The 26064-nt window shown below is 39.2% G+C and overlaps 1 protein-coding gene across 3 annotated transcripts in view; it reads left to right on the forward strand.

The window, feature by feature from the left end:
* The window catches only part of IBTK (inhibitor of Bruton tyrosine kinase), an 80116-nt gene extending 67448 nt beyond the window's left edge, over positions 1–12668 (forward strand). For all 3 annotated transcript variants that reach the window (XM_056109798.1, XM_056109799.1, XM_056109800.1), the window contains exons 26-28: positions 2215–2364; positions 9399–9531; positions 11451–12668. In XM_056109798.1, coding sequence (XP_055965773.1) covers positions 2215–2364; positions 9399–9531; positions 11451–11582 — 415 coding nt within the window. In that variant the 3' untranslated portion in view covers positions 11583–12668. The remainder of the gene's footprint in view (positions 1–2214; positions 2365–9398; positions 9532–11450) is intronic.
* The last annotated feature ends 13396 nt before the right edge of the window (positions 12669–26064 follow it).

Raw genomic sequence — 26064 nt, forward strand, 5'->3', positions numbered from 1 at the left:
GCTCTGGGCTCAGGGATACGCAATGCTGGGGCTTCAAACCAGGATTGGCCATGTACAAGGCAGGCACTTTCAGTGACTATACTATCTCTGTTTCCAAAGATGGATAACTTTTAAATGTGAATACATCATACTATTAAGCTATAAAAATGTCTCCTATGGTTTAATATCTTAAGAAAATGATTATATGTGTGTATACCTTTTTTTTTTTAAAGTAAGTAACTCTATAGTATACAGTTAAGCCTGGGTTCTGAAGTGAGTCTTCGGCCATGCTCAAGGATCACTCCTGGCAGTACTCAGGGAAACAAATGTTTGATCCCCTGGTAGTGCCTGGGGATCAAACATGGGTCAGTCTCATGTAAGGCAAGCACCTTACCCTCTGTACCGTCACTTTGTTGATTTTTGGCCTTCTATATGAAACGATCTCTTTAGTATATCTTGCAGTGTTGATTAAATGACTCAGAGCAATGTTAACTGCTGTTTGTTACTGAAGTTGTTGGTTGTGTCACTAAATTTGAATAACAATTTAGCTGGATAAAGTATTGTTTGGATATCTGTTTCTGTTAGGGTGTTGGATATGTTGTACTCTTCCCTTCTAGCCTGTAGAATTCCATTTGAAAGAACTGCTGTAATTTTTATTGGGGATTTTTTTAAATGTTCTTGATTAAGTTTTGTTTTTTATTTTTAAAATTTTTTTAACGAAACACCATGATATACAATTACAGACTTAGACACTTTCTGTTATTACGTTTCAGTCATACAATGGTCGAGTACTCATTTCCCTACCAGTGCCCATTCTCCACCACCGGTGTTCCCAGTATCCCTCCCTATTGGGGATCTTTCATATGTAGTTTTTGGCTTTGCTTTTGCTGCTCTTAGAGTTGTGTCTCTAGCTCTTAGGATTGTGATTATGATGTGTCTTGATATTTCTGATTCTTTGAGCTGCCTATATCTGGTTGTCTTAGTCCTCAGATTGAGGGAGCTTTACTTCTAATTTTTCATTCCTAAACTTTTTCCTCCAGTCTCTTTTCTAACCCCTATAGCCCTTGTTATTTGGATATTGTTATTTGGATGTATACCATACATCTTTGATGCTTTTTTTTCCCCCTTCCTTTTGTATGGTTTCCTGCATCTGGTTTTTAAGCACATCAGCTCATTCTTCGCTTCTGTCATTCTGATGCTTATTTGCTCCATTGTATTTTTTAAATTCTACTTTGCTTTTCAATTGGTGATTCCTGATTTATGTTTTCTCATACTTTGTTTTTTTCTTGGTGGAGCTCTGTTGTTTTCAGTTCAGTGATCAGACTAATTGTCACTTTGAATTTCACATCAGGGAGATTAGAGAGGTCTGAGCCTGACATCCTTCAAAGGTTTTTGTCATCCTCCATTAGTGCGGGTGAATTTCTTTGCTTTTTCATGTTTCATTATGTGCAGTAGTGAGGGTATGGTTGTGTGCTGACCTGGGTTGCAGTGTCTGTGTTCATTTTGCAGCTGGGGGACCAGATAGCCTTCAGGATTCACATCTGCTGGTACTTGACCACAATCATAGCATGTTTGAACTAGTCTGCCTTTCATTAGTTGCTGGTCTCCAAGAATTTCCAGACATGCTGCTCCTTCTCACAGACCTGGTGTCCATGGTGGTGGCTGCTTTTGACCTGGTTACTGACCGAGGAGGTGTTTGCAGCTCCCATGCTTAGATAGTCCTGGTCTCTGGCCAGATATTTTGAAGGTTTCACTAGGGCAGAACTTGTGTAGGGTGGTTATATGTGAAGGTTGGAACAGGTGACCTTTTTACCCGTGTAAAGCCACAACAGTTACTCAGCTCTCTGCTTCTCTACTAGCTGGGAGATGGAGATTCTCTGGTGAAACCTGCCGTCGTGGTTTGGTGATGGGGCCCTCTAGAGTGAGAGGTGGGTGGAGGTTGAGGGTCACTCCCTGCAGCAGTGGGTTCTCCACTCACAGCACTTTTCTGGCTTGGTGAGGAAGGAAGAAGGAGCAGGGGGTGTTGAAGGTTGTCGTGGGGGTACCTGCTGTGGTGGGTGGTGTGTGCTCCCCTTTTCATGAGTTAAACATGGATTGCAGTACTGTATTGGAAAATGTAAGAGTGGCAAGGAGCATTGGAAAATTCTTGTGTACTCATCCTTGTACTCCCGTGATTCTCAGTAGTGACCTTTTGAAAAATGAATGTTTAATCATGATCTCTGTTGTCTTTTATAGGACGACTTCTATACATTCAGTTACATCCAAGTCATTCCGGGATTTATTAGTAGAAGAAAAACAAAGTATTACTGACCATGGTTCAGGAGATCATGTCAAAAAAGTATGCTTTAAAGGAACTGAAAATTCCCCATCTCCTAAAGTTACAAGGTAATAAGTGTAGATGCCTTCCGTCTTGAAATGTTTTGTGACAACTTTGTATTCATAAATACTCTCTAAAATTCTATAAGCACATTTTTGTGAATTCTTTTATATACAGAGTTGACATCTAAACATTCATAAGATCATCAGCTATATACTTGAATAATTATAGTAATAAAGCTATCATTCTCAGAATTTTTTTTTTGCTTCTTTGTCTTTTCCTGTCTTGCTCAATTTGCTCCCTATATAGTTGCTAATCTGTTTCTGTCTGTTTAAATTGCTACTTAAATTGTCAGTATAGAGTTTTTATATCAGTGGCATCTTCAAGTAAGTGCTTTAAAAATATTTATCTTGAGGGGCTGGAGCAGTAGCACGGCGGGTAGGGCGTTTGCCTTGCACGCAGCCAACCTAGGTTTGATTCCCAGCATCCCATACGGTCCCCCGAGCACCGCCAGGCGTAATTCCTGAGTGCAGAGCCAGGAGTGCAGAACATAGCTCCTGTGCATAGCTGGGTGTGACCCAAAAAGCAAAAAAAAATAAAAATAAATAAATTTATCTTGAAACTCATTTAGTTGTATTTATTTTACTAGTTCATTCTGTTTTTTCACTGATAATTCTGATAATTTCATTGTATGACTAATGCCTGCTTATCTTTACTTGCTAATATACCTTTGGGTACCTTCAGTTTTTTTCTCTGACAAAACTAGTCACATTTATTTATGTTTCTTTTTAAAAAAATACTAAAGGAATTTTGGAGTCAAAAAGTTATGATTATATCTTTTTTGTTGGGGGGGGAGGTAGCACACCCAGCGATGCTGAGGGGTTACTCCTGGCTCTGCACGCAGAAATCTCTCCTGGTAGTGCTTCAGAGACTGACCGTATGGGATGCTGGGGATTGATCCCAGGTTGGCTGTCTGCAAGGCAAACCCACCGAACTGTTTTTCTGGTTCCTGCCCATTTTTATAAAAGGTGGGGGGGGGGGGGGGAGCGGCAAGAAACATATTAAGGGAGCAACCAGTGGCAAAAGACAGCAGAATTGGATAATTGACCTACAGAAGGAAACTTAACTGATTGGGGTATGGGGAAGAGTAGTGGTGTATTCTGGTGTTTGGTATGGTATTGGGACAAGTTTCTTCAGGTTATTACTAATGCTTCTAAAAATCATGGCACCTCAATAAAAATGGGCTGGAAGTCATGAAAAATATGGGTTTTTTTTTTTATTCTGTGAATTTGGATTCTCCCAAAGTACTAATCCCTTAAATATTTTATACTAAACAAAAATTTAATAAAAACAAAATTATTGTAATCGGATAGTACAATGGGTAGGATGCATATGACTAACTGGTTTCTATCCGTGGTATCTCATTTGGTTTCTCAACCAGGAGTAAGCCCTGAGCACCAGTGTGTGACCTCAAATCTTCCATTGCTGAAAATAATGTTAGATAGTGACTAGTCACAGATTTTCGTTTTTTCTTAATCATTTTTAAAAATGAAATCCTGTATCCAATTCTAATACTTAAGATTACGTATTTCAATTTTATTTTCTTTCTGTGCTGTTTATTTTATAGGTAAAGGCCCTCCCGTTGATCGTCGATTTGCTCGAGCGGGCCCAGTAACGTCTCCATTGGAGACTTTGTTGTTACTGTGTCTGGCATATCGAATACTCTCGGTAGCTTGCCGGGCTCTCCGAGAGGGGCGGAGGAATCGAACTCGGGTCGGCCATGTTGGCCACTTGTAAGGCGAACGCCCTACCCGCTGTGCTATCGCTCCAGCCCGTTTATTTTATAAGCCTCTGTTTATTTATCATCAATACACTTAAGAGTAATTCAGCTTATATTACTTGTACGCATCTATCATCTGAGTTTCACGTTCAGTTATTCCCCAAGTGGTCTGCTTGAGGTTTCCTTCTATTTGTGTATTCAGAAATACCTAGAGCTTTATGTTCAGACTCAAACATAATGTTCTCTTTAATCTTCTTGTGAAAACATGAAACTGTACATAAGGCACATAAAATTCAATTCTTCCTGTTATTTCATCCTGGATGGATGATATTTACAAATCTTGGTTGCGGACATCTTCCTCACCAATATTCAGTGTGTCATCAGATCATGTTAGTTTTATTTACTTAGGATCTCTCAAAACCATATAATAAGCTTCATTTACACTAGCATCAAACTTGCTGTAGTCTTTCACTCAGGTGGCCTCACTATTTTTTATTTTGTGAAGAAAGAGTTTGAGCATTCCCAGCTGTACTCAGGGTTTACTCCTGACTGAGTTCAGGCATCACTCAGTGTTTAGGGGACCATACGTGTTTCCAGGGATTGAATAGGGTCAACCCCACAAAAGCAAAGCAACCTACCTCCCACTACTGTCTCTCTGGCCTCCCAGGTAGCCTTTTGATAGGTCTTTCCCATAGTTTTTTTTTTCCCTTTCCTTATTAAAATAGGTTTTGTTTTGTTTTGTTGACAGTCTTAAGACAAAGGCTAGAATTTTCATTTTTCTTTTTAAACACCCTGATTAATAATACTATTAATGATTGGTTATATGCACATAGTGTTCTAGCACCACACACCCACCAGAGTGTTCACTAGATTTCATGAAGGCCTATATTGTATCTCCTGAAAATTTCACTTTTTATTTTTCAACATAATCTTATCCTAGCTATCTTGGTCTTCTCGGTGTTTCAAATGTCTTTTTCTTCTTCCCACTTATTTGTTGACCAGTTGATTGAATCAAGTCTTCTTTCAATCTCTGTTTGTTCAAGAACTTTGACTTCCTTTACTGAATCATTTCCCTCTAACTTCAAGGCACTTTGTACTTTTATTATGACTCTTTAATGTTCTGTATTTTATTCAACTATGTTGAATAAAACTATGTAAAAAATATTCAACTATGTAAAAATTAATTTCTTTGTTCTTCATTGTAGCTTGCTGGGCTCTCCATTTCATATAAACTTTTTAAACTTTATTTTTGTTTTTTTTTTCCTGTTTTTGTTTTGAGGGCAACCAGCAGTGTTCAGAGCTTATTCCCAGCTCCGTGCCCAGGGATTACTCCTGGCAGGTTCAGGGTGCCATATGGGGTGCCCAGGATCAAACCCAGGTGGGCTTTGTGCAAGGCAAATGCCTTGCCCTCTGTACTATTGCTCTGTTCCCTACTTGTTCATTTTTTATGTGGTGCTGGGAATTGTGCCCAGGTCCTTCTATAGAGTTAAGAGCAAAGCAGGTGCTCTAACTCTGAGTGACACTCCTCATGCTGGATAAACATTTTTGTTTGTTTGTTCATGGCCATATCCAGCTGTATCATTGTATCTAATGCTTAGTGTTCTTTAAATATGTAGTCGGTGCTTTCTGAACATTTGGTGAAAGACTAAATGAATAAATTAAATAGCTTCTTTGTTTAAAGTATCATTTTTTTTAATACAGTAAATCATATATCACGTACTTAGGGTAGATCTTTAAGGTATGAACATTTATAATTTATGTTATTTTGTAACATTTCTTTGGGTAAATATTTGATAGGGACCTCTTGTAATATTAAGAATCTGTGATTTCACAGTTGGTCACTAGAGTGTGCTGTGACATCAGGAGTTTCAATTGTGAAAAATGGTATATGGTATTGCATTACTTTGAACCTTTTTATAAAGGAGTATGTCATAGCTTATGTTTTAAAGCACTAATCACAGACACAAAATAATTCATTTCTTTTTTTTTTTTTTTTTTGCTTTTTGGGTCACACCCGGCGGTGCTCAGGGGTTACTCCTGCCTCATACACTCAGGAATTGCTCCTGGCGGTGCTCAGGGGACCATATGGGGTGCTGGGAATCGTGCCTGTGATGGTCATGTTGGCTGTGTGCAAGGCAGACGCCCTACCCGCTGTGCTATCGCTCCAGCCCCTCATTTCATTTTTAATCATGAAAAATGTATGATTAAATTGGTTTTTTGTTGTTGTTGTTGTTCTGCACCTGGTGGTGTCCAGGTTTACTCCTGGCTCTGTGCTCACTTCTGATAAGCTTCAGGGGACAATATATGGTGCCAGGGATCTGCCCTCAGTCAGCTACGTGCAGGACTTGTGCCCTACTTGCTGCCCTATCACTCTGGTCCTAAGTAAACTTTTGATTTTATTTTTTTTTCCTGAATCAACTTTTAGAAAGCAATAAAATATGATAAAATACTGATTTATCAAACTATGTGCTACCTAAAATGTGCATGATTTTTTTGTGTCCTCTCCTTAGTATACATGAAGTATCATTATATGTAGGTGTGACCTTAAGTGTGTTTGATATCTAGAAGTCTGAATCTGCACACAGGAGAGTTAAATGACAGAGTAAGAATAAAATATAGTACAATAAGTATAAAATAAAGTACGACATGACAGTATTAAAGAAATCATAAGGAATATATTAATTGAAAATTAGGCTAGTAGTTCTGAGAAGGTAACAAATGATGATGGGTTAAGTCATATAAGGCCATGTGAAAACTTGACCGTGGAAAAAGGACTTGAATCTTAACTACTTTCAGTAGTTGTACTTATGGTCTTAGGAAGGGGCACAGAAATAGGGAGACTCAAGAAACGTCATAAATCATACATTTTTGTTTTCATGGTGACAAATGTGATGTCTCTGCCAGCTCCTCCCATGGGTTACTGTTATTTATGAGTATTAAAATGTAGAAAAGGGGGCTGGAGCGATAGCACAGCGGGTAGGGTGTTTACCTTGCACGCTGCCAACCCAGGTTTGATTCTCAGCATCCCATATGGTCCCCTGAGCACTGCCAGGGGTAATTCCTGAGTGCAGAGCCAGGAGTAACCCCTGTGCATTGCCGGGTATGACCCCAAAAGAAAAAAAAAATGTAGAAAAGGGCATCTATGGAATTTGTTTAATGCTATATATTCTATTTTTATTTTCACTTAAATGTTCCCTTATGTAATTCTGTTCAGAAAATATGATCTTGTTTCTAATTAGCAAAAGAAATTGTGAAACACTTTGTTTTTAAATCTGCTTTAATCTTAATGTAAAAATTTATAATTAAAATACAAAATTTATTCAAGCCAACTATAAGAGGGAAAATGTTATTTGGTGTTCTTAAAGTCTAAATTTGACAGATTGATGCTCTTTAGTTTAAACCAAATTCTTTAAAAGATTTTAGTTTGCTTTTATTTTCAAATGGCTGAATATTATATGTATTTGTCTACTGGGAATGCTTCTTCTGTTTTGCAAATACCTAAAGTGTAATAATGCTTTGTTTTAAAAGGTGGAAAATTTTTATACTTATTTAATCATAGCTTTATTTTTTTAACAATAAAATTCTGGAAGAATTAGTTGATTGGGTTAAATTTATAGTGAATTTATTCATTGAAAATCAAATTACTACTTGAAAGAATTCTGATATAAATTTATGAGACAGATTTTATTCTTGTCTGTGAATCTTTTTAAGCATCAGTTGTAATATGAAATGAGAATAGTAATTCCTATTATATAGACTTATTATAGCTCTTAAATCTGATAATATGAATCATTTTTATTAATCATAATACATAAATTGCTGTACTTCAGCTCTTATTCCTTAACCTTTTATTATAAAAGCTGTATAGGATACTTTAGTCATAACATTCAGTCCTGTAAGCTAGGGGCATGCCGTTTTTGAAGAGAGCTTGTAAACTGCTTATTAACAGTTAAATGATTATTGGCTCTACATTATTTTTGTGTGTCTTTGAGAGTGTCAAAACCCTTTGACTGATCCCTAATCCTATGATGATTTCTGAGCACTACTTAAATCTGTTATTTTTCTGTTGCACTTTAATCCTCTCTAAAGCTTCTAAATTGCTAACCTTGGATTTACTATAAAATCTTTCAAGGAATCTAACCTAGGAAATCTGAGTTTAGACTTCATCCAGCCAAAATGTTTATATTATATGTATGTGTATATATACATATACACGCACATATATATATATATTTTTTTTTCATTTTAGAGTCATTCTAGCTTAGTTTTATCATCCTATACTAACTTTATTTGTAAAGTTTTCTAGTTAATTTTCAGGACTTAATTTTTTCCCACCTGAGTTGAAAAGTTTTGAATGCATTCCAGAGGTTACTTTGAATATATACATACCAGATATCCAGCAAGTTTCAGGCCTTAGAATGTTATTAAAACTAAGAATCCTAGTGGCTAGAGAACTAACACAGATGTTCCATGATGCTCTGCTCATCATGCTGTCAGCCCTGACTCAGTCTCCTTCATTGCATGTTATTTATTTATGATGCACCCAACCATCATCAGGTCCAGCCCTGCACAGCTCTGCTGAGGTATCCCAGGTAATTCCTGGAGCCATAGTGCCTGAGCAGTCTCTGCCTTCACATCGAACCTCATTGTCTGAGAATTACCAGAGTTACCTCAGGCCTCTCAACTACGAAAGCTCTCTATAGTATTGGAACACAAGATGATTTTTAATTGTAACTTGTTATTGTTGAAAACGTTGTACATTTTTGTCTTCTGGGTCAGGCTTATAATTCTTCCCCTGTCTTTCTGTTAATAAGCAGTTTTAGAATGTTCCTAGGATCTTGAATTTCCCATTTTGGCATTTGTCTTTTAGAAACTCTTCTCATGGTATTCTAGGTGCAAAAGTCAATCGTATCTTAGATTTACCCCTCCTAGATAGTCCCAAGTAAGTTTAATTGATCAGCTTTGGATCCTCTAAAGCTAGGTTGCTATTTAACTCTGAAAGAAATTAGAAACTGAATGATACTGAATAGAAAGTTTTGTCAGAAAATTGCTGTTTGATCCGTTCCACTTTTTGTTGTTTTCCAAAATATTCTTTATAGTATTGATCCGAATAATACATTAGTTATCCATTTTTTTTGTTTTTCACCTCTTCATTCAATGATTGAGATGTAAAAGTTTCTAGGGACTTTATAAATCACTGGAAAAAATTGGTTTTAAATTTTTTAAAACAAAAAAAAATTTGTTTTAAAGTTTTTTAAAGAGTATTTTAGAATTTCTCCTGCAGAATGTTTGGAAGATTGAAAACTGTTAATATTTTTTCAGTCCTTGGCTGTCTTCTTCATTGACTACTCCATCTGTGGCACCCCCAGTCACTTTTGCATCCATTGTAGAAGAAGAACTACAACAGGAAGCAGCTCTTATCAGAAGTCGAGAAAAACCCTTGGCTTTGATTCAGGTAAGTGATGTGCCTAGAAAGTTTTGATTATGGAAGTTGGTTTTTTTTTTTTTTTTGCTTTTTGGGTCACACCCGGCGATCCACAGGGGTTACTCCTGGTTCTGCACTCAGGAATCACCCCTGGAGGTGCTCAGGGGACCATATGGGATGCTGGGAATCGAACCCGGGTCGACTGCGTGCAAGGCAAACGCCCTACCTGCTGTGCTATTGCTCCAGCCCCTGATTATGGAAGTTTTAATGATATTGCATTTCATCTTAGGTCTTCAGAAAATTGTTTGTGTAGGTACATACTAAGTTTAAATGAAATGCAGGGCTGGAGACATACCATTATGTAGGAAACTTGAAATTTGCCTTGCACGTGGCCAACCCAGATTCAATCCTCAGCATTTCCTATGGCACCCTGATCACCACCAGGAGTGATTTCCTGAGTGCCAAACCAGGAGTAACCCCTGAGCATTGCCAGGTATGTCACAAAAACCAATAAATAAATGGATCACTGTAGCACTGTCCTCCCGTCGTTCATAGATTTACTCGAGTGGGCCCAGTAACGTCTCCGTTGTGAAACTTGTTACTGTGTTTGGCATATTGAATACATCACGAAAAGCTTGCCAGGCTTTGCCGTGCCGGTGAGATACTCTGGGTAGCTTGCTGGGCTCCCCGAGAGGGGCAGAGGAATCGCACTGGGGTCGGCCATGTTGGCCGCATGCAAGGCAAATAAATGCCCTACCAGCTGTGCTATCGCTCCAGCCCAATAAATAAATGTAAATGCAAAATAAAACATTTAGCAATTGAAGTGTTAGTAGAAGTTACTCTGGATAGTTATTTAGAACAATTGTGATAATGCAAATATTTTCAGACGCCTGATATATAATGTTTTAGCTTTTAAAAGTGACCAGTCGGTGGGCTGGAAAGATAGTACAGGGGGTTAAATGCTTGTTTCTGTCCTGAGCACTGCCCGGCTGTGGCCCCTAAAGAAAGTAAATTTTTAAAATGACAGATATAGGACAAAGTAAAATAAAGGAATTGACCAGAAGAGAACTTGACAACAATAGAGCTCTACACTTGAATGAGATGCCCAGCTTTTAGGCAATAGACACTATCTCTAAGGAAAAGAATTTGTTGTAGTGTGTGTGTGTGTGTGTGTGTGTGTGTGTGTGTGTGTGTGTGGTGGCGGGATATTAAAATTCCACAGACTTACGAGACTAAAGGAATAGTTCAAAGGTTAGCGTACATGCTTTACATGTTGTTTGCCTCAGTTTGCTCTCTGGCACTACTTGGCTGCCCTGAGCACCAAGATGGGAGTGATCTCCAAAGCATACACAAAATTCCAGATATAGGGCATAGAGAAATAGTACAGAATGATGCATTTGCATTGCCTGTGGCCTGTCTGGGTTCACTCTCCAGCATATGGTCCGCTGAGCACTGTCAGAACATACAAACAGAAATTTCAGATTTAGTTGAAAGACCAGAGAGCCAGAGACTTGTACAATGATAAAAGTATCTGATGGAATTAAGCTGCAGGTACTTTTGACAAGAGGATAACAGAATACCTCATTTAATTCTGCTATAAAGAGTCCAGAGGGCTGGAGCAATAGCACAGCGGTAGGGCCTTTGCCTTGCACGCAGCCAACTGGACTCACCCGGGTTCAAGTCCTCTGCCCCTCTCGGAGAGCCCGGCAAGCTACTGAGAGTATCTCGTCTGCACGGCAAACCCTGGCAAGCTACCTGTGACGTATTCGATATGCGAAACACAGTTACAACAAGTCTCACAATGGAGACGTTACTGGGCCCGCTCGAGCAAATCGATGAACAACGGGAGGACAGTGATAAGGAGTCACTGTGGTGGGAAGCTAATACAATTGTACACAGTTTATAATTTTGAAGAGTAAAGGAATTCTTTCTACTTTTTGTTCTTTCAGATTGAAGAGCATGCAATACAGGACTTACTGGTTTTCTACGAAGCAGTTGGTAACCCTGATGAATTTGTTGTTGTTGAAAGGACACCACAGGGACCACTGGCAGTACCTATGTGGAATAAGCATGGATGCTAGTCTGCCTTGCAGTTGGAGTTGCGTTTTTCATGGATTGCGGTAGTTCAAAAATATAAAAGAAAATTCTTAGAAATATGACAAGAAAGATCGGATTCATTCTAGATGAAATAAGGACATGTAGTTTCTTCTCTCAATTGAAGTGTAATGTTTGTGTGATTTAAAAAAAATCCTTCAAATTGTGATTTTAGTTATATTTCATGTAAAAATGTGAGGAAAAACTTGTTACATTAAATTTAAATAGAAACGTTTCTTCTGAATAGCGTTAGAAGGAAAACCTGAATGAAGTCTAAGATTTAAAAGTGATAAATTGAAAATAACTTCATTAGTTTAGGATTTGCCATGTATCTGTTGCTCCTTTATTATGTTGACCTTCATAAACCTAAAACATCTGCCATTATTTCTGATCTGTTACTGGCTAACATTTTATCTTTGTTTTAGTAGTATGTTTCAGCTTTTGTGTCTTTTCATCAGGCGATGAATATTCTATATCTATTTAAAACTTGAAATGCTTAAATGCCATATTTGGGTTTGAATAGTACCTTCTCCAATTTGCATTGAAATACGGCGTGCAGTGAAAAAGAAATATGAACATGCTCTCTTAACAGCTCCAAGATAATACTCTTTAAGACTTGTAGTCACTGTGGGTTGTTTTTTGGTGGAGAGGGGATCATAATTGTGAGCAGATCAGTTTATCAAAGTGTTAAAAAATTAAATAAATGTTTTATTATACATACAGGAAATGAATAGTTTAGAAGGTTGGATTTGTTGTTTTACCTTTATAAAATTCCCAGAGCCTGGGTCATACGAATAGATTTTCTTCACAGTTTGTGTTGTTTGATTTGGTTTGGAGTGCTTAAATTAAAACAAAAACAAATGTTTACTCTTGCTACAGTACCTAGACGTATTGAGACAAGTTAATGTTCTAGTTCCTGGGGCAGAAATCTCGGGGTGCATACAGGCAATTTACTGCTATAATTAAGTTGATGGAAATGTGGTTGAAACTAACTCAAGAGTTGAGGTTTCGCTTGATCCAAAAGCATCAGACTTCAGCAAATGTGCAATAAAATATAATCTTGATCCATTTCACTACCGTGTGTGTCTATATTTTGTACTATATTGACATCTGTGTTGGAAGAATTTTTCCTTATGAATAGAAATACCTCTATCAAAATCTCAGAGGCATTTTTTCATAAAAATAGAAAGCAATCTTAAAATTTGTATGGATCCACAAATAGCTAAGAAAGTCATGAAAAAAAATCGAGAGTTCTGATTTCAAGTTACGTTACAAAGCTATGGTAATTCAAACTATCGTTTACATAAAAACATCAATGTTATGGAAAATAAGTCCAGAAATAAATCATCTGCTTATAGTCAATTAACTTTTGGCAAAGATCCCAAATATATAGAAGAGAAAGGATAGTTCCTTCTGTAAATGGAAAACAGCACTAGCTGCAAAAGAAATACACTTGAGTCCTCAAGTGTATTAAAATTTTGTGTTACAAGGTCTGAATCCATGAAATTTCTTGAAGAAGATATAAGTGTTAAACTACTTCATCTGAAAATAGATTTTCTAAATCTGATCCCCAAATGCAGGGGCAAAATAGCTTTATTTGATGATAGATTATCAAATTTAGAAACTGAACAGTAAAGGGAACCATTTTCTTTTAAAATGAAGAAGCAACTCACTGAATGGGAAATATTTGCAAATCATAGATCTGAGAAGGTTAATCTTTACTACAGAACTCAGAGTTTTTTAAAAGTCCAACTTAAAATGGACAGACGATCATAGTATACACTCTTAAGTATACAGACAGATGACAGATACTACTAAAAGATGTCAGTATCACTAATTGGCAGGGAAATGCATATCAAATCCAAAATTAGATTGTCACTTCACTCCTGTTGATTGGCTTATCAAAAAGACTAGAAACAAGTGTTAACACATATGAAGACAAGGAAACCCTTATACACTGTTAGTAGGAATGTAAATTTTTGCAGTCACATTGGAAACAGCATGTGCGAGCCTCAGTAAATTAATAATACACTATAAAATCAAGTAAATAATTTCCGAATATCCTAAGAAAAGCCTAGTTATTAAAAGTACACATAATCCTCTACATTCACTGTTGTGTTTACAGTGGCCAAGATTAGTGCTGATAGATGAATAAGAGTTAGAGGTGAGACATGTGTCTTGAGAGTATCTGCAGTGAGTTAAGTGAGAGTAATACGGTATAACTTCATTTACGTGAAGAACCTAAAAAAAAACAAGAAACTGAAATCATAGTTTTAGTTGGTAGGGGGTCAGATTGGAGGTCATGAGAGAGGAGGACAGTTGGTAGGGGGATGTTAATGGATTTGAAAAGAAAAATGAAGAAAGTATCAGATCTATAGGAAGGCTGGAGAAAAATAATATCCACGTAATAGGGCCGCAGAAAGAGGCGAGATTAAGGGAGAAATTTTGACAAGAAAAATAGCCTAAAACTTCCTCAGTCTGAAGATCATGAAGCCTAGAATTCCATTAAGAATAAATTTAAGGGACCAGAGCAATGGTACAGTGGGTAGGGTGTTTGCCTTGCATGCCTCTGACCCTGGGTGGGGTTCAATCCCTATCACACCATCTGGTTCTCTAAGCCCTTCAAAAATGATCCCTGAGCATAGAGCTAGGAGTAAGCCTGGAGAACTAGGTGTGGCCTAAAACAAAAGCAACAACAAAACTTTAAATAATAAGTTCAAACGAAAACATCACAGCACGTTGTAATTAAAACAGCAAGAACCAGAGATAGATACTATTCTGAGAACAGTGAGATCAAACCCCAAAGTTAGCCATAAAGGAGCCCGCATAAAAGTCACAGCTGAGAGAACCAAAAGGGAATGCCCTGCCACAGAGGCAGGGTGGGATGGGGGGGATTGGGGTGGGAGGGATACTGGGATCCACGGTGGTGGAAAATGGGCACTGGTGGAGGGATGGGTATTTGATCATGGTATAATCGACACCCAAGCACAAAAATTTGTAAATCTACAACTGTACCTCATGGTGTTTCACTAATAAAAATTTTAAAAAAAAGTCACAGCTGATCTTTAGAATGAAGTCTTACAGGATAGAAAGGCTGCTGTGATAGAATCAGCAAACTGAAGTAGCATCCAAACAATAGTTAGAGCACCACTTGGGAGACGACCCCCCTACCAAAAATACAAACCATCCCATTTATGATTGTGGATAATTGTATCATTAATCTAGTAATCAATTTAACAATTGTCTAGGAATCAATTTAGCAAAGGAGGTATAAAACCCATTGTAATGAAAAAAATGTAAATTACTTCGGAAGAGAAGATACAAGGAAGTGGAAACATTACTTGCTCATGGATTAGGATAATCAGTATTGTTAAAATGATTTTTTGTCCAACATATAATGAGATGCAATGCAATTCCCATAAAAATCTCCATGACAATTTTTGGTTTTGAAGGTGTACTGGTTCAGTGTTCAGGGCTTACTGTAGGCTCTATGTTTGGGGACCACTCAGTGGGGTGCAGAGGACCAACTGGGGTGCTGGGGATTGAACCCGGGTCAGTCTCACAGGGTAAGAACCTGCCCTCTACTATTTCTCCCGCCCCTTTCAGTTGTTTTTATTTTTTTATTCTATTTATTTATTTTGCTTTTTGGGTCACACCCGGCAATGCACAGGGGTTATTCCTGGCTCCACACTCAGAAATTATTCCTCCTGACGGTGCTCAGGGGACCATATGGGATGCTGGGAATCGAACTCAGGTTGGCCACGTGCAAGGCAAACGCCCTACCCGCTCTGCTATCGCTCCAGCCCCTTTCACTTTTTTTTAAACTTGATTGCCAGGTACTTACTGTTTTTCGACACTCCTTTAAATGGTTGTTGGTTTGCTACGTTTTCTATTTACTTACCTTTTCTATTTCATTTGCAGAGAAATTCCACCGATTTTTGTGTATATTTTTGGTAACCTGCTACTTTGCTGTATTGCTTGATTGTTTCTGAGATTTTTATTTGGAGTCTTTAGGGTATTCTGTATTATCCTGTTATCTGCCAACCATGATAGTAAAACTTCTTAATTTCTGAGTTAGATACCTTTGACTTGTTGTTGCCCAATGGCAGTAGTCCTTCTCTATTATTCAGCTAAACTTACCTCAACCATTCATATAGTGAGTGGGGTATTAATAAAGAAAAGGAAATTTGGTACAAACACCAGCCTCGATAGCCCTGAAAATCTTAGGTTTAGTGGAAAAAGTAGTCTTACAAAAACATTGTATAGCTTTGTGCATATTCTCTCAAAGTGGCAAAAGTATAGAGATAGCAGAAAATAGAGTTGTGGGATGTGAAATAATATGAAAGGAGGAAGATTCAAAGAGGTATGTATACACAAATGATTATAGGTTTAAGTGATGAAAATGAATAGTCTAGTAAATATATTATCAATTTTTCATGTCAGTATTACACTATAATTGTAATTTTATATTTATTTTTCCTCCCCATCCCAACCCCCCCCATACTTTATACTTTTTATATTTCTATTTGTAAAGGTGATTTGAAGGATAGTTTTTGTTTGGTATTCTTTGTACTTTTTTTTTTTTGCAATTTTTAGTCAGTTTATGATTATTTGAAGATAAAACTTTTTAAAATGCGTGTGGGATTGAGTAAAGAGCTCAGAAGAATAGAGCATTTATTTTCCTGCGCAAGGACACAGGTTTGATTCCCAACATCTATGTCCCAGTACTTCAAGGCCCTGGCACCAAAATCAAGGCCAATACAGCAGCAATGTTTATACGTTAGCCTGAGAAAGCTCTCAAAAACATCCACATGGGATTGAGGTGTGTGGATGACTGCCTCTATCTTCTAGGTAAGTTTCATAGTCCTCTAAAGTAAATGGTGGCACAGAGATGAAGTAACTGGGCTCATAGAAAAATTAGGACTTTTTTCTTTGAACAAGAAAAAAAAAAACCTTTTAAAAAAATCACCTCAGTATAACCCATCCAAAATAAAGCGGTGTCAATTCATTCTTAACTGGTACTTGGGCTTCCAATTATCCATGATCCAGTAGTTGTCTTGTTCCCTTTTGAAGAGAGTTTTAAAGTGAATTTCTCATAGTATTAGACTATTACCCAAGGACAGCAGCAACAAGGACCAGGAGGACTGCTCCACAGTTGGAATTCTGCTTCAAGTGGTGTAGGGGGAGGCAGTCAGGGTAGGAGAAAGGACCACTAATGACAATGATCGTTAGAAATGATCACTCTGGACAAGAAGTGAATGCTGAAAGTATGTAAAGTGATAAACATGATCACCTTTCAGAACCTATATTGCAAACCATAATGCCCAAAAGGAGAGAGGGAAAGGAAGAGGGAGAGGGAGAGAATGGGTGTGTGTGTGTGTGAGAGAGAGAGAGAGAGAGAGAGAGAGAGAGAGAGAGAGAAAGGAAAAATGCCTGTCATAGAGGCAGGTTGTGGGTGGTGGGAGGGAAACTGAGGACATTGGTGGTGGGAAATGTACACTGGTGAAGGTGAAGGGTCAGCTGTTGGAACACTGTGTGACTGAAACCTAATCGAGTACAACTTCATAACCATATCTCATGGTGTATCAAAAAAATAAATCATAAAAGTTAAATATCAGGAAAAAATATAAAGTAAAAGTTTCTAGAGCCTACGAGATAGTTCTGTGATCAGAGACTCATTCCTTATATGCACAGGGATTAGAATCGGTCTTATTATTTCATCACTCCGGAGTATCACCATAAATGCCTCTCAATCCCCTGAGCTTGGGAGGTTCTCTTTCATTAAAAAAAGTGAATTCATTTTCCTTTTATTGCATCTCTACACCTTGGGATACTGGGAGCAGCCCAGTAGGTTGAGTTGATGTTCCCATTATGAGTGACCATGCTGAACTTTGAATGGTCATATGAACAAATACTGATGATCTTATTCCTAGACCTGCCTTTCCTTCCCATTCCTGAGATAAAGAAAACTTACTTCAGAATCCTGCAGCTGCCTTCACATTATGTAACTATCACTTATAGCAGTAAGTTAGTCCCATTGGAATAATAGAAAAGTCAAATGCATACACATTAAAAATGCTATCTTACAGCCTAACTTGATTTCTAGAGATATTCAGCATGTCTAACTTTATGTGAAGCACACTGTAACAAATTGAGAGTGAATTATTTTACAAAGATCCGTTTTCATCAGCTGCTTAATAGTGCTTCAAAATCCTGTACAGGATACTATTTAAATGATAGTTTTAATGATATACAAATACTAACTTTCAAATTTAGCATTTATTTATTTTTTAGGTTTATAGTATTTTTTTTTAATTTTTATTAGTGAGACACCATGAGGTACAGTTGTAGACTTAAAAATTTTTGTGCAAAGTTGCAGGTTATAAAATCAATACCCAAAAGTCCATGGCTTTCCTATACGCAAACAGTGAGAGAGAAGAAAGCAACATGAAAAAAACAATCCCGTTCACAATTGTGCCCCAGAAAATCAAGTACCTAGGAATCAGCTTAACTAAGGAAGTAAAGGACCTGTACAAAGAAAACTACAAAACGCTACTTCAGGAAATAAAAGAGGACATGAGGAAATGGAAAGATATCCCCTGCTCATGGGTCGGGAGACTTAACATTGTCAAAATGGCAATAATACCGAAAGCATTGTATAAATTCAATGCAATCCCTATAAGGATACCCATGACATTCTTCAAAGAAATGGAGCAAACACTCTTGAAATTTATATGGAACAATAAGCCCCCACGAATAGCTAAAGCAATTCTTGGGAAAAAGAAAATGGGAGGAATCAACCTCCCGAACTTCAAACTGTACTACAAAGCAGTAATAATTAAAACAGCATGGTACTGGAACAAAGGCAGAACTGCAGACCAATGGAACAGGGTTGAATACACTGACATCTCTCCTCAATCATATGCTCATCTAATCTTTGATAAAGGTGCAAGTAATGTGAAGTGGAGTAAGGAAAGCCTCTTTAATAAATTGTGTTGGCATCACTGGACGGCTACATGCAAAAAAATAGGCTCAGAACTCTGCCTAACACCATGTACAAAAGTAAGATCAAAATGGATTAAAGACCTCAACATCAGACCAGAAACCATAAGGTACATTGAAGATAAAGTTGGCAAAACCCTCCATGACATTGAAGCTAATGGTATCTTCAAAGATGCCACACCACTGGCCGAGCAAGTGAAAACAGAGATAGATAAATGGGACTATCTTAAACTAAGAAGCTTCTGCACCTCCAAAGAAACAGTGACCAAAATACAAAGACAGTCTACAGAATGGGAAAGGATATTCGCCGAATACACATCTGACAAGGGGTTGATATCCAGGATATACAAAATACTGGTTAAACTCCACAAGAAGAAAACATCCAACCCCATCCAAAAATGGGGCAATGAAATGAACAGAAACTTTCTCAAAGAAGAAATCCGAATGGCAAAAAAGCACATGAGAAAATGCTCTACATCATTAATCATCAGGGAGATGCAGATCAAAACCACAATGAGATACCATCTCACACCTCAGAGACTGGCCCACATTCAAAAGAACAAAAGCAACCGATGCTGGCATGGATGTGGCGAGAAAGGGACACTCCTTCACTGTTGGTGGGAATGTCCACTGGTTCAGCCCTTCTGGAAAACAGTATGGACGATTCTCAAAAAATTAGAAATTGAGCTCCCATTTGACCCAGCAATACCACTCCTGGGAATATATCCCAGAGAGGCAAAAATGTATAGTCGAAGTGACATCTGCACTTGTTTGTTCATTGCAGCACTCTTTACAATAGCCAGAAACTGGAAGAAACCTGAGTGCCCAAGAACAGATGACAGGTTAAAGAAACTTTGGTACATCTACACAATGGAGTACTATGTAGCTGTTAGAAAAGATGAAGTCATGAAATTTACATACAAGTGGTACAATATGGAAAGTATCATGCTAAGCGAAATGAGTCAGAAAGAGAGGGATAGACATAGAAAGATTGCATTCATCTGGGGGATATAAAGTAACAAAGTATGAGATTAATACCCAAGAATAGCTGAGATCAGCACCAGGAGGATTACTCCATAACTTAGAGGCCAGCCGGGTATCCTAGAGGAAAGGGCAGTTCAGATAGAGAAGGGAGCACCAAATAAAGGATGTTTGGAGGATCCTCCCAGGAGGGGAGATGCATGTCGAAAGTAGACTATGGACTGAACATGTTTGCCACTCAATGCCTCTTTTGCAGACCACAACACCCAAAAGGAGAGAGAGAACACAGGGGATTGCCCTGCCACAGAGACAGGGGGGATGGGGGGATGGGGGTGGGAGGGATATTATCCATGGTTGTGGAAAATGGGCACTGGTGGAGGGATGGGTATCTGATCATTGTATAATTGAAACCCAAGCACAAAAAATTGTAAATCTACAACTTTAAAAAAAATAAAATAAAATAAAGGGGAAAAAATTTTTTTTGTGCTTGGGTTTCAATTATACAGTGATCAAATACCCATCCTTCCACCAGTGCCCATTTTCCACCACCACGGGTCCCAGTATCCCTCCCCCCGTCCCCCCCCCCCCCATTTTACATCGATTTTTTCATTAGAACAAAATTCCAAGTGGCACCAATTATCACAATAACTGCCTTTTAAAAATAACTGGATTTAAAATAGCCAAAGTCTTACAATACTAGTTTACCAGGAAGATGATTCTGAATTTTGTTTCATATATTTAATTAAGTATGTGGTGTGCTGATGCATAGAGTGGTGCTTTGGCGGGTCAGCCTAGTGACACCTAAACTGAAAATGATAAAATATATTTAACCCCAGCGATTCAATTTTCCTGCTCTTGTTGCCTGCCAAACAGTTCCCTGCTTAAGCACTGTGCAGTTGACAACTGTTCCTATTTCAGTATATTGCCATTAAGAATTGTTTTAAAAATAAAAGAAGCTCTTTGAGCTTCTCTGACATAAGTGGGAATTCCATCATGTTTTTTATTATAAAATAGACTTTTTTTTTGTCAGGCACTGGGGTGATAATACAGGGGGTAGAGAGTTTTCTATGCACATGGCTGATCTGGGTTTGATCCTTGGCACCCCGTATAGTTCCCTGAGTTCTGCCAGGAGTAATCCCTGAATACAGAGCCAAGAGTAAGCCCTGAGCTCAGCCAGGGGGCCCCAACAACCTGAATATTATATATATATATATATATATATATATAAAATATTGACTTTTTGTCAAAGCAGGACCTGTATTCTAGGCCCAGGCCCTAGGGCATAGCTCAAAGTTCCTCTTATACACTGTCAATGTCCTTTCAGATATCCTAATTTCTCTGTAGAAAGTCAATGCAGTCTTGACCAGGAGCATTGAAAACTCTCAGGGAACAGCAAATATTATAAACTGTCAGAAGAAACCAAAATCATGACCTATGTGAATAGAAGAAATTGGTAATTAATTTTTATTATTTCATTTCATTTCATTTCATCATCCTGTTAATCGTCGATTGCCTCGAGCAGGCCCCAGTAACGTCTCTTTCATCCTAGCCCTGAGATTATATTCACGGCTCTTTAGGAGAATGAGACCCATCATTGTTACTGGTATTTGGCATATTTGGTAGGCCACGGGGAGTTTGCCAGACTCTGCCCTGTGGGCAGGCTACATTCGATAGCCTGCAAGTTTGTCCAAAGTAGGAATGAGATAATAAGATGTTGCGCGGCCGCATTTGCGGCCGCGCGGTTCCGGGATCTGGATTTTATAGTCTCTGAGTCTTGGCCGCTGATGGGATTACACGGCGCCAGGGGGCCAGGTGGTGGGTGTGACCCCCGCCTACTGGAATTTGGAGGATCTGGGTGGAAGATGCTCGACTCCAATTCGAGTAGGCTTGGAGGTCTTGGCCCCGGAACCCGCGTGGCTTTGTCCCTCTGCCAGTACCTTCAGGTGTGCGGAGAGTGGTCTCAGCATGGTGGTGGCTGGTCCTGGAGGTCTTCGGCTGCCGGAGCCCTGGTCGGGGTGGGGAGGAAAGCTCAACCTGCTCCCCTCCAAGGGACTCCGGGAAGGAACACCCAGGCGCGGGGGCAGAGACTGCACTGGTCTCGTCCGGGATCTGGATTTTATAGTCTCTGAGTCTTGGCCGCTGATGGGATTACACGGCGCCAGGGGGCCAGGTGGTGGGTGTGACCCCCGCCTACTGGAATTTGGAGGATCTGGGTGGAAGATGCTCGACTCCAATTCGAGTAGGCGTGGAGGTCTCGGCCCCGGAACCCGCGTGGCTGTGTCCCTCTGCGCGCCGGAGAGCTCGGAAGCTGCGACGCCGAGTTTCACTCTGGCTGCCGCTGTCTCCTCAGAGTGCGAGCCCGAGCCGGAGCCGTGCGCAGGCCGAGCTTGGCTGTACCTCCGTCGGCGCCCTCTTCCTCCGCCGCCTTGGTGTGCAGGAAGCACCGGGTCATGCACCCAAGACTCCAACCCAGCGTGGTCTGAGCACTGGGGAGAGCAGAGGCGTCCTAAGGAAGATGGCCATGGCCCCAGGCCCTTCCCTGACTCAGATGCACACCGGCCCCATGGCCGTGGCTGTGTGGGAATGGCAAGATGGACTGGGAATCTGGCACCCCTACAGTGCTACCGTCTGCAGCTACGTCGAATTTTTATTATAGCAAAGACTATACCACATGTGTTGTGTGCATGCCTGTGAGCACACATACATGGGGGTGGGCAGGGAGAGAGAGAGAGAGAGAGAGAGAGAGAGAGAGAGAGAGAGAGAGAGAGAGAGAGACTGACTTACATTTGGTTTCCTGGAAATATCTCCATCCTGACAGGTATACCTCATAGTTGAGGCACAGCAGACAATGGATTGTTTTCTCAAGATCTGCATTGAGACATGAAAATAATATCCGAAAGCTCACACTCTGAATCTGCCCTTCATGTTTATGAGATTCTAGAAGAAGGGGCAAGAGACAGTGGGCTTGATGATGCCCTCATGTCTACTGGGTTGTTTTTTGAGGATAAGAAATTCAAATAACCTTTGGTCTTTTCAAATTCCCAAGCACAGATAGAAAACTGAACTGAGTTTGTAAGGTCAAGGGGTTGCTCTGAGACCCCATGTCCCCACCTCCTGTAAACTTGCATGTCTGACTGCTTCTGTGTGTACTGAGTCCTGATAGCTCCAGGATTTAGAGGATAAAAGGGAATACACTGAAGTTAGGAGCACTGCTTCTCCATCTATCAACCAAATTTATTGGAAACCAGCCTTTGCTAGGGAACTCGAAATATTAGAAACTAACTAGATGTCTTCTTTTTGTTTGTTACAGAACAGCTCGTTTTGTATTCACTTTCTAAGTGTTGCTTACTTATACAAATTCAGACCAGACCTGAGATGGAGACCAGTTGCACAGTATTCGGATGGTATCTGCCAGACCTGTGTTCTCTTTTGGCTCTGAGTAATTCCCTTAGTAAAGCTCTCTACTTATTAAAGCTTGAATTTGCTTCACAGTGATAATTATTCAGTTGATAATAGTAGTTGTACCTAGCTTTATATTTAACTCTAATAGTTTCATAATTTTTGCTATGAAGTATCTTGAGGTACTTTAAAAATATTTGAACAATGAAGTAGGTAGGCATTGCTAGGTTCTGCTAATTACTATGTGTTTTAATCAAAAAGTAAAACATGGGTTCTCTTTACATTCTAAATCGCAACAGGCAACCACTCAAACTTTTTTTCATTTTAACTAAAGACAGTGGTAACCAAGCAAGAAATAGATTGGCTTTGATTGAGTAATTGAGAAATTTACTTTGGGCTAAGTCTGCCCAAGTGATGTTTGTAAATACTAGTCTAATTTTTAGGATGGAGCCAGTGTAGAATACTTTGTCTTGAGAATATGGCAATGCCATCTTTGTTACTAGGACTATGGTTGTATTCTGTAGATGTATTTGCAATTGAACTGTGCAGGCCTCTCAGTGCAAGGTAATTTGGAAAGTTATACAAAACAGTAATTTGTTCTACTACATATTGACATACAATAAGTTATGAACATGGGCAAATTTTCATTCTGGGTTATCGTTGTCTGTGCAGGGTATTTTTGTTGGAACTTAACGTGGAAACACTTCCTGGGTTCTGCTTAAACTTGGTAGTTAATTTTTGAAGTGCTTTGAACTCTGTAGTTGAGATATAGATTCTAATATTCACATACTGATCTTACTTTTTAAATTAAACCAGGAAATATTGGAGGACTTTTGGTAGTATTTCAATATTTAAGCTTTTCAAATACAGGACAACTCAATCAGATTATGGAAACTTTCCCATTGGATCTTGAATCATGGTATGTGTGTGTTTGTGTGTGTGTGTGTGTGTGTGTGTGTGTGTGTGTGTGTGTGTGTGTGTGTATGCAAGCATAAATGTGTGTTGAGAGTTTTCTGTTAGGATTTTGGCAACGTAGGACATCAGCTTATTTATACTCCAGCATGGAGAACAGCAATGCAAGCTGAGGTTCCCTTGGAATCAGTAGAACGGTGATTCTGTGGGAATATTTATCATGCCCCATTTTCTGTCCTCTTCTTCTAGAAAGTAACCGAGGGAACCAAGATCCCTCTGGGACTTTTGCATGAGTCAGTCAACACTGTCGCTTGTGAGCTATTGGCAGCCACCAGCTCCTCCAGTCCTGGGAAGTACTTTATCACTTCCATGTATTCTTTATTCTTGTCTTAAATATTATTATTTTTTTTAAAGAGAGGGAAATGGAGGAGAGAGAGAGATTGGAGAGTGAAGTAAAAGGGTGGGTCATTTATCTGCTTTAAATTTTCTTGCATTTTACAAGGGTGGGGGGTGGGGGGGTCACATGTTGTTTCCAAGACAGAAACATCCTATGAGAAACAGATTTCATTAGCGTCTGAAATGACTGGAATGGTTTAAATTTAGCTTTGGAGAGGGAATGCTGCCGCTAGGTAACGTACCATCTAAATGATTCCAAATGTTTTATCTGATGCCAGCTATGGAATCTTCTGGATAAATCATTTCACATCATACACTCAAGAGCACTTAGTGCAGACGTATCCCTCAGCAACAGAGATCCTTAACTAAAAACCAGGAGCCACTGCAGTGCCACCGCCCTCAAAAGAACTCTTCCTGCACCGCCATCCATGACATTGCCAGGAGCAGCATCTCATCACTGAGCTCAGTGAAGGGGCTCCGTGTGGTTAGACCAATAAACTCTTCCCACTGGGACTCTGTTTCCCTAGGCATACTAGCCATTCACTCCTATTTATTTTCCTTTGGACCTGGTGAATCATCTCTTGTACCTTCTTCCACGGTGTGACTCATTTCAGGCTATTTTCTGCCCTGTCTCAACCAAGTGGCTCATTACTGGAGAGGGCCCTTCTCGTCTGCTAAATGTCATGCATCACATCACTCCACTTCGTAGGAACTCCATCCTCACTATGCTGAAGATTAGTGGAGTTAGAGAACAGGAACAGGGCCTTCATGAGTGAAGTTGCCCAGGCTTCCCAAAGGCTTATTTTAAGATCATAATTTGCAAGTTTTTTTTTATCTTGATGACAATTTTGGATTTTGTAATGTGCTCCCTTTGCTTTTATCAGGAGGCATATGTGTATCAAGTGCAAATTGTGAAATCGACATCTGCTTTAAGAAGCTTTTAGAATGATCGTGACTGGTGATCCATTACTTACTGTTTCCCCTCCCCTCTTCCCTTTCTTTTTCCTTTTCTCTGAGTACATTGTAGAGTAAAAGAGGATTTTGTTGTTGTTGTATCTGCATGCTTTTTCATGATGTATAACAAAACGGTGTTTCTCAGAGGAACCTACTAGTTTAATCAGAAGAATAAGGGTTCGTTCTGTATTCTAATTTGTAGGCTTTATACACTTGGGAGATTTGAAAATCGTCTGCTGTTTCTCTTAGTGTTAAAGAGGATAATAATAATAATCAAAGCTTCCACTAGAGGGGAAAGAAGACACAGAAAGGTCTGGAGTGTTGCTCAGAAATGCATAGCAGACTTGGCCACCTTCTTAAAGTGGTCAGGATTCTTGCTGGGTTGGCTGTCGCCTTGGGTCAAATGTTGAATTTTCTCATCAGAACAAAGGAAATCTTTTCAGAATTTTTTTAATTGCTTTCATTTTTTCAAGGCAAATTTTAGGTTTATACAAGGGTAAGACTCAATTTTTCCTGGATTAGGAAACAAATGGTAAAATATTTTGCTGGGTCAGGACATGAAAAACCTCACCCTGAGATGAGCTCAGGATCTTGCTCAAGGCACAGATGCCTTGAAAGTCTAGGTTAGGAAGAAAACATGACCGGAAACAGGCATCTCCGTGGCCTATGGTTACCTGGCGAGGAAAAGAGATCCTATATGATCTGTGCAAGAGTGTTTCTGAATAGAAACTTTTAATAGCAAGTTTCTGACCGGGCCATCAGTTGACTTAGGGATGTGCAGCCACTCCCACAGCTGCAGTCCAGAGGATGGAAGGCATGGCATGC

The sequence above is a fragment of the Sorex fumeus genome, unplaced genomic scaffold (assembly GCF_029834395.1).
Source record: "Sorex fumeus unplaced genomic scaffold, SorFum_2.1 ptg000008l, whole genome shotgun sequence".
In the NCBI taxonomy this organism is placed as follows: domain Eukaryota; kingdom Metazoa; phylum Chordata; class Mammalia; order Eulipotyphla; family Soricidae; genus Sorex; species Sorex fumeus.